Here is a 10,165-nt window from a genome sequence, read left to right on the forward strand (position 1 = left end):
AGTATGAATAATAATAGTACAATTAACACTCCTATCACCTTTTGCCTAGATTCTCCTATAAGTTTATACTCCATTTGGTTTATCACCTCTCTCTCCATCTCTCTTTCATCAGTTGTACACCTTATGATCTTTGTTTCTAAATATTTTATCACTTACTTCTTAATAATATGAATATTGAGAAAAATACAACATGAATACAATACAATTGTACAAGCACTTTGAATGCAGAAGTGTAAAAAGGAAGAACTTTCCAGTACAGGGACATAATGCTTTCAAAAGTGACAAAGAGATGATGACACATTATGTTATAAGAATCTGAAGAAAAATATTGCCAAAAGTCCTAAAGTTTTGATTTGTAGAGTGAAGGGGGAAAAACACATTAGTACAAATATTCCCTACTTCATAGTTTCCTGTAGGACAGATCCCACATTCAACAATATTTTTAGGGCCCTTGTTACATCCTTATTCCTAAGACTATAAATTAAAGGATTTAGAACAGGAGTGAGTATAGTGTAAAAGACAGATACAATCATGTCCTTCTTTGGGGTGTGATAGGAGGTGGGAAGCATGTAGGTATAGACAGCAGCACCATAGAAGAGGATGACTACCATCATGTGGGAAGAACAAGTGGCAAAGGCCTTCTTCCATCCCTCTGCTGAGTTCATCCTGTGGATGGTGAAGAGGATGAAAGAATAGGAGCTTGAAATGATTGTCACAGGGATGAGGAGCATGAGAACACAGCACAGGTACATGAGGGTCTCATAGAGGGAAGTGTCTGAGCAGGAAAGCTTCATTACAGCAGGGACCTCACAGAAGAAATGATGGATCTCCCGGGATCTACAGAAGAGGAAGGTCATGCTGACGGGTGTGAGCATAAATCCATCCACAGATCCTAGAAACCAGGAAGAAGACACCAAGAGGAGACACACCCTATAGTTCATGAGGATAGGATAACGGAGTGGATGGCAGATGGCCACATAGCGGTCATAGGCCATGGCAGCTAGAAGGAAAAATTCTGAACCTCCTAGTGTCAGATAGAGAAACATCTGCAACCCACATTCAGGGGCTGAGATCTTATTCACTCCTGTGACCTGGTCCATGAGCATCTTGGGCACAGTGACAGAAATGTACATCACATCCATGAGAGACAATTGGGTGATAAAAAAGTACATGGGGTTATGAAGGTGAACATCACAGTGTATCAGAAGGATCAGGATGGTGTTTCCAGACAAGGCCATCAGGAAAACTACAAAAATCACCACACAAAGGAGATCTGGGTACTTGGATTGAATGAAGAGTCCCACTAGGTCAAAATCTGATCGTCCAGTATAGTTGGCCACCCAAGTTGTATTCTCCATTGGATCACCTAGAAGAACTATGGAGTTGACAGATCACTCATGGGATATGACCACCCAAAATAACTGTGTGTGTGTGTGTGTGTGTGTGTATGCACATATGCACGTGAGCACGTGTGCATGTTTACACATAGCAACCTGGGTGCCAATAAGGGAAAGTTCCAAGGACCTGTAAATTTTTAGATTATAAATTACCTATAATTGACCAAATTTATTAGAAATCTAAGAATTCACAACTATGGTTCAAAGATATCAATACTTAGTCATTCCACCTCTGGGTATACATTTTCCCCCAAGGAAAGCAAAAGAGTATATGCACCCTTACTTTTATTTTTTTTCAAATCTCCAGATGATATTCCTTTTTTAAGTTGTATTTAAATTCAAATTATTTAACATATGGTGTAATATTAATTTCAAGTGTAGAATACAGTGATTCAACATTTTCGTATAACAGCTGGTACTCATCATATATGCACTCTTCATCCCTATAATCTGTTTAACCCATCCCGTCAGCCACCTGCATTCTCATAACCACCAGTTTGTTCTCTATAGTTAAGAGCCTGTTTCTTGGTTTGTCTCTCTCTCTCTCTTCTTTTTTCCCCCTTTACTCATTTGCTTTGTTCCTTAAATTCCACATATGACTGAAATCACACTATATTTCTCTTTCTCTGATTTATTTCACTTAACATAATACTCTCTAGCTCCATCCATGTCATTGCAAATGGCAAGATTTCATTCTTATGGCCTGAATAATATTTCATTGTGTATTTTTATTGTATATTTTTATATACACCCATATGTTTATTGCAATGTTATTTACAATAGACAAGATATGGAAACAACATCAGTGGATAAGGAAGGAATGGTGTGTAAATATTATTATATATTATATTATATATTATATTATACCATTATATATTATATTATATATATATATATATATAATATTATACCATTATCATAGTGGATTGAGATTCTTCCCCTTTTTACAACACAGTTGGACCCACAAGTGTATTATAAGTGAAATAAGTCAAACTGAGAAAGACAAATATTACATAATTTCACTCATATGTGGAATCTAAAAATATAAATTAATAAGGAAAAAACAGTATGAGTCCTAGAAATATAGAGAAGAAACTGATGGTTACCAGAAGAGAGAAGTGTGGGGTGATGGACACGATGGTCAAGAGGGAACGGGACATACAATCTTCCAGTTATGGAGTGAATAAGTCACAGGAATAAAAAACACAGCATTAAGGATTATAGTCAAAGGTATCATAATAGTCTGTATGGTGACAGCTGTAACCTACACTTGTAAACATAGCATAACATATAATTTGTTAAATCACAATGTTGTATACCTGAAATTACTATAATATTGTCTGTGAAGTTAATATTGGTAACTTACAGTAAGGTTGCCAGAGTTCAAGATCATGAGATTTCCTGATGATGATTAGTTGTTTATCAATTAGTATGGAAATTTTTGGAATAACTGCCATAGAAAAACACAAAAAGTGAATTATGGAAAAAATAAAATCTCCTATTTATAGAATTTTTTATTATGGAAATCAAAATTGAATCAACTTTTCAGGTTTAAAGATCCAATTGGATCTTAAAAACTCTTAGGTATATATTCTGTATGAGAAGTATTTAGAAAGTAACTGAAACATAACTTAGGGAATATTTATACCAAAAATGTGAACCCTCACTTTCTGTACAAGCCAGGGTGTGATGCTCTGTGGTTGTGCATCGTGTTCCATGTATCCACAGGAGTAAATCAGGGTCCTCACCAATGACCAACCTCTTAGATATTCTAGGGACATCAATTTAGGAGCCCACATTTTGGGGCGGGATTGTGACTATGGGTCCAGAGTATCCTGTACCCACAGTCCCTTTGTCAACTTTACATAAAAATAGGATAATAATGTTAGATCTCAAATATGTTCAGGATTAAATTATGTAACATACTGAAAGTGCTTAGAACATTACAAGATACAGATGAATAAGTACATATATTGTTAATTTAAAGAGTTAATATCTATATCTATGGTGATTATCATGCAAAATCTAGGTAAGAGATGGCAGTTATGATTTGTGTTTTATGATATAAGATGAATTATTTCAGTTAGCCAGTTTTAGTATCTATATAAGATTTGTATTTCTCAATTTCTGTAGTCCCAGACTAATATATATTATATTTATATATGATATATTTATTATTTTTACTCTGGTTAAGCAGATCTTTATGGAAAATCTTAGTACTATCTAGTATGCACTTCTCCAACTTTATCTACTTAAATGTCCTGCTATTTGTTCTAAAATTCAGGTAGAAGAATTCATATTTACAAGATCTTTGTCATTTACAAGACAAGCTTTAGTTGCTTTTACAAGCATAATCTACTTTTTGGTCTAGAGTAACCAGTTTTCATCAAAACTGAGATGTAGAGAGCAAAACTGAATAATGTTGAGTTTGTCTCTGACTATAATACAACTCCCTATACAATACCAAATCTGGCTACTCAAAACCTCAAAACCTATATCTGTGTTAAATGCTGAGGACAAAAGAAAAAAAATAAGTTGGTTACACTGAAGGAGCTCACAGTCCCTCTATTTAGGCTAAAGTATTGTGTGTGTGTGTGTGTGTGTGTGTGTGTGTGTGTGTATTTACAGTAGAATTTTAAAATGGTTCAAAATAAATAAGAAAAAACAATGGAAATAAAATATATCTGTCTATTTTGAAAAAAATCAGTAATAACCTCTTTTATATTTTTCTCTTCAAGAGATCAAACCTTCCCAACTTCCCAACTACGGACATGTTAAATGTTAAATTTTTAAATTCCTTACCAACAAAAATAAATAATAAACAAATATTCGCTCTTCTCTCTAGGAATAGTTTAGGAGTGGATATGATACAGGGTATTTCAGTAATAAATTCTGACTTTCAAAACATTATATACTCCTCTAATGATTACAAAGACTAATCATAATATTCAGCTTATTAGCAGTCCCAGGTTCTGGGTTCCAAAGCAGTAGAAAGCACTGAAAATATATCTGATGCATAATATAAATACTCAAAAAAAAAAAAAAAAACCCTGCTACATGTTGCATTAAAAAATACAAACTTTTTCTCATTTTCCACTCCCACTAGGCAGATGAAAGCTGACCTCCACGCAATATTTTAAAACAGCCCAGTAAAAATGAGACCTACCTGATTTCTGAGTCAATTTTTGAAATCAAATGAAGCAAATCTCTGTTGTACTTTGGTTAGTGGGAGTCACTGTGATCAAGCCACACTGAACAGTCTTCCTGGCACACCAGACAGACAATGGAATAGTGTCTGTACCACACAAGATAACAGGCCACTCCATTCATTCTTATTCTTATTTTCTGTATTCAATTGTTTGTGTTTAATGTAAATAAAATAGTGCATATTTAAATTGGGGAATTATTAATAGTGGTGGTTGGGGCACCTGGATGGCTCAGTGAAAGTCATGTGACCCTTTATTTTGTGATTGTGAGTTTGAACCCCATGTTGAGTATAGAGTTTACTAAAATATATAAATATATACATTTTAGTTTAAATTTAAAATAAATTTAAATACATATTTTTAATTTTTATCCTGTCACCTTGTTTTTTGTTTTTTATTTTTATTTTTTTTAGATGTATTTATTTGTGAGAGAGAGAGCACAAGCAGGGGTGGAGGCAGAGGGAAAGAGAGAAGCAGACTCCCCACAGAGCAAGGAGCCAATGTGGGACTCAATCCCAGGACCCTGAGATCATGACCTGAGCTGAAGGCAGACACTTAACCAAGTGAGCCACCCAGACATCCTGTTTGTTTGTTTTTCAATTGTGGTGATAGAATATCAAATCTTGGGGCACCTGGGTGGCTCAGTGGGTTAAAGCCTCTGCCTTTGGCTCAGGTCATGATCCTGGGGTACTGGAATCAAGCCCCACATCCAGCTTTCTGCTCAGCGAGGAGCCTGATTCCCCCTCTCTCTGTTGGCCTGCCTCTCTGCCTACTTGTGATCTCTCTCTGTCAAAAAAATAAATAAAATCTTAAAAAAAGAATATCAAATCTTTACTTGAAGTTGACAAAAACCCAGAAATTGTTCTATATCATTCTGTATTTTACCTTCCCCATGAGTAAATGAAGTATTTAATCATATTTATACCTTTTACAAATAAAACAATTCAAATTCCCAATATAGACATTTTAACGTAAGATTAATATAAAAGAAAATTCTTTCAAAAAATTATCAGGGTAACTGTGTAGCATCACACAATTTACCTGAGGGAGAATTTGTGTCTCAATCCCAATCAGGTGATAGAACCCAGAGCCTATAATGCTGCCGTAGCTTTATAGAACCCTATCTTCCCTTCACAGTCTACAATTTGGGCACACCCACCACTGTCAGTTTCATATAAGAAATAAATATATTTGAGACATCTGTTTCAGTTCTCTACCAGAAATAATGCCCACTCAAAGTAAAATCAGTTTCATTACTTCTGTGAAATTTCAGCCTCGATATAACAAACATATCATTCCAAATATGGCAGGCAAGCATATTCTTTTATCCATACATAAATGGAAGCCAACAAGCTATTTCCTGGCAGAAAGTTATTGCTACCTGATTCAATCAAAAAAGAGCAATTAAGAGCAATTTAGAGTACACTTATCTTCATTATCACAAAGAAATGTCTAGAATTATTGAATCATTATATCATACGACTTAACCTATTGTAACACTGTATGTTAATTATGCTTGAAGTTTTAAAAACACATTTGCTTTTCTTCATAGAAATAGATGATAGGGAATAACTGAGAAACATGGTCAAGGACTAACAGCATGTATCAGAAGGAGAACAAGTCAAAAACCTTAATTACGCTTTTGCTCCTGCATTTCTTTCTATATGATTGACCTCAGCATCTGAAGATGGTGCAACCCTTACCCATCTGGGTAATAGTGTGTGGCCGTGGTTAAATAACTTTGTACACAAAGATAAACAGGAGAGTGACATCATCCTGGTTTGTCCATGCCCATTATGGGAGTTGATGAGGTTTATTATTGATAAATTCCTTCTGGGACTTTGAAGAAGAGTGCAATTAAGGGACCCAGCAACAACAACAACAACAACAACAACAAAGACAATATGTCTCCCTGTTGTGCTGCTCTGGTTCTCTCCTCATGTCTTTTTAAAATCTTTTCTTATTATTTTTAAATATGTTATTTTACTTATTAGACAGAGAGGAAGTGCACAAGCAGGGGGAATGGCAGGCTCCCCAGTGATCAAGGATCCCAATGAAGGACTTGATCCTAAGACCCTTGGATCATGACCTGAGCTGAAGGCAGACACTTAAAGAACTGAGCCACCCAGGCATCCCAATCTTTCCTTATTAATAAACTGGCAATCTTAGAAATATTAACAGTAATCTCCTATTTCACTATTACCAATAAAATCTTATCTGTGAAATAGATACCAGATTATAAGTGGCCTTAGTATTTTTACACTATAGAACATTTTCTTTACATACTTGTTATCTATTCTCATTTAATTTTTAAAAAATATTGTGTGAGGTAATGATATAATTCTCTTCACTTTCTCTTATCTGAAAAATAGGAGAGTTGTATCTGGAACTCATAGACCAATTGATATATCAAGGACAGCACCACTAATTAGTACTATAGTTGAGAATAATATCAAAAGGGTCACTTTACTTCAATGTCTCAATCACTCTTTATTAGAGTATTGATTTTACTCTTTTTTCTGTAATTCCATTGTAATCAGTGTTGCTTTAATGTTGCATTTTTGGGTAATTGTTTTATAATTTCTTTTTTTAAATTTTATTTTCTTCAGTGTTCCAAAATTCACTGTTTATGCACCACACCCTGTGCTTCATGCAATATGTACCCTCCTTAATAATTTCAATGTTGATATGCTAATAATAGAAAAATAAAGGGCGCCTGGGTAGCTCAGTCTTTAAGTGTCTGCCTTTGGCTCAGGTCATGATCCTATGGTCCTGATATCAAACCCCATGTTGGGCTCTCTGCTAAGCAGGGAGCCTGATTATCCCTATCCCACTTAACTTGCTTGTATTCCCTCTCTTGCTCTATCAAATTTAAAAAAAATGTTTAAAAAAGAAAAATATAAAAACACGAACGATTAAAAATAAAATTTAATCAATATATTGCATACCTGAAATTAATATAACATTGTATGTCAGTTATATTTCAATAATACAAACTAGTATTTTAAAAATTTTAAAATCAACCATAATGTAATCTCTCAGACAAATATTATGCAGTAAAACTTATTTTTTGCTTTTTTTGTTATGTTCAGTTAGCCACCATATTAGTTTTTGATGTAGTTTTGATGTAGTGTTCAACGATTCATTAGTTGCATATAAAACCCACTGTTCATTACAACACAGGCCCTTCTTAATACCCATGACCTAGATACCCCATCCTCCTACCCCCCTCCCTTCTGTAACCTTCAGTTTGTTTCCTGGAGTCCATAGTCTCTCATAGTTGGTCTCCCTTTATGATTTCTTCCCCTTCAGTTTTCCCTCCTTTCCCTATGGTCCTACATGCTATTCCTTATGTTCCACATATGAGTGAAACAATATGATAATTGTCCTTCTCTACTGAATTTACTTCACATACCGTAACACTCTACAGTTCCATCCATGTCAATGCAAATGACAGGCATTCATCCTTTTTGGTGGCTGAGTAATATTCCAATATCGATATGTGCCTCATCTTCTTTATCCATTCATCAGTTGAAGGATATCTTGGCTCCTTCCACAGCTTGGCTATTGTGGATATTACTGCTATGAACATCAGGGTGCATGTGCTCCTTCTTTTCACTATATCTGTATCCTTGGGGTAAGTACCTAGTAGTGCAATTGCTGATTCACAGGGTAGCTCTATTTTTAATGCCTTGAAGAACCTCCATCCTCTTGCCTAGAATGGCTGTACCAACTTGCATTCCAACAACAGTGTAAGAGGGTTCCCCTTTCTCCACATGCTCTCTGACATTTGTTGTTTCTTGTTCTGTTAATTTTTTTTTTGATGGGCAGAATGGATTTTATTTTTTTTAATTTCATTTTTTCAGTTTTCAAAGATTCATTGCTTATACACCACACCCAGTGTTTCATGCAGTATGTGCCGCCTTAATATCCACCACCAGGCTTCACCGACACACCCATAACTTTCCCTTCAAAAACCCTGTTAGTTTCTCAGAGTCCACAGGTTCTCATAGTTCATCTCCCCCTCCAATTTTCCCCAATTCACTTTTCCTTTCCTCCTCCATGTCCTCCATGTTATTCCTTATGCTCCACAAGTAAGTGAAGCCATAATGATAACTGACTCTCTCTGCTTGACTTATTTCTCTCAGCATAATCTCCTTCAGTCCCATCCATGTTGATACAAAAGTTGGGTATTCATCCTTTCTGATGGAGGTGTAATATTCCATTGTATATTTGGACCATATCTTCCTTATCTATTAATCCGTTGAAGGGCATCTTGGCTCTTTCCACAGTTTGGCAATTGTGGTCATTGATGCTATGAACATTGGGGTACAGATGGCCCTGGTTTTCACTATACCTATATCTTTGGGGTAAATACCCAGTAGTACAATTGCAGGGTCATAAGGAAGCTCTATTTTTAATTTCTTAAGGAATCTCCATACTGTTTTCCAAAGTGGCTACACCAACTTGCACTCCCACCAACAGTGGAAGAGGGTTCCCCTTTCTCCACATCCTCTCCAACACACATTGTTTACTGTCTTGTTAATTTTTGCCATTCTAACTGGTGTAAGGTTGTATCTCATTGTGGTTCTGATTTGAATTTACCTGATGGCTAGTGATGTTGAACGTGTTTTCATGTGTTTTTAGCCATTTGCATGTCTTCTTTGGAGAAGTGTCCATTCATGTCTTCTGCCCATTTTTTTTTTTTGGAATGGATTATTTGTTTTTCGGGTGTTGGGTTTAAGAAGTTCTTTATAGATCTTGGATATCAGCCCTTTGTTTGTAATCTTATTTGCAAATACCTTCTCCCATTTCATGGGTTGCTTCTTAATTTTTGCTTTAAATTATAAATATTTGTTGCATACATACCAGGCAGTTGGGATAAAGCAGGGAACAAGATAAGAGCAATTCTTCTGAACTTTTTTCTATATATGTGTTCTGGAACTAAGTTGATTATTTTCTCATGGCATTTTTGTCCGTGACATCCTTTCTTCAATGACTTTTGTTTGTGAGGCCCATACTTGTGTACTGGAGCCTACTGTGTCCTCCTGGGTTGTAGCTGGCAGAAGACTCATCCTAGACCCCGTTGGCTTTTTTTCTCTAAACTGCTATTTTTTCTCAAATTATTTAACTCCTAGTCAGTATTTTTTTAAGTTTTTATTTAGATTTTAGTTAGCTAACAAAATGTAATATTAGTTTCAGTGAACAAAATAGTGATTCAGCTCTTCCATACCACACCTGGTCCTCATCACAAGTGCACTCTTAATCCGCATCACCCTTTAACCAAGACCTCTTACCTCCCTCCTTTGGGTAACTGTCAATTTTTTCTCTACAGTTAAGAGTCAGTTTCATGCTTTCTTTCTATATATTTGTCAGTCTACTCATTTGTTTTGTTTCTTAAATGCCACATATGACTAAAATCATGTGTTTGTCTTTCTCTCACTGACTTATTTCACTTAGCATCATACTCTCTAGCTCTAGTCCTGTCATTGGAAATGGCAAGATTTCATTCCTTTTTATGGCTGATAAATGTTCCATTTGTGTATGTGTGTGTGTGTGTGT

The 10,165-nt window shown here is 35.4% G+C and overlaps 1 protein-coding gene across 1 annotated transcript; it reads right to left on the bottom strand.

Annotated features, from left to right (window-relative positions):
* Positions 1–395: 395 nt before the first annotated feature.
* On the bottom strand, positions 396–1,358 carry LOC123936258 (olfactory receptor 2T29-like). Its single transcript, XM_045996907.1, has one exon. The coding sequence runs from the start codon at positions 1,356–1,358 to the stop codon at positions 396–398; it is 963 nt and encodes a 320-aa protein (XP_045852863.1).
* Between the last annotated feature and the right edge of the window lie 8,807 nt (positions 1,359–10,165).

Source organism: Meles meles, unplaced genomic scaffold (genome assembly GCF_922984935.1).
Source record: "Meles meles unplaced genomic scaffold, mMelMel3.1 paternal haplotype, whole genome shotgun sequence".
Taxonomy (NCBI): Eukaryota; Metazoa; Chordata; class Mammalia; order Carnivora; family Mustelidae; genus Meles; species Meles meles.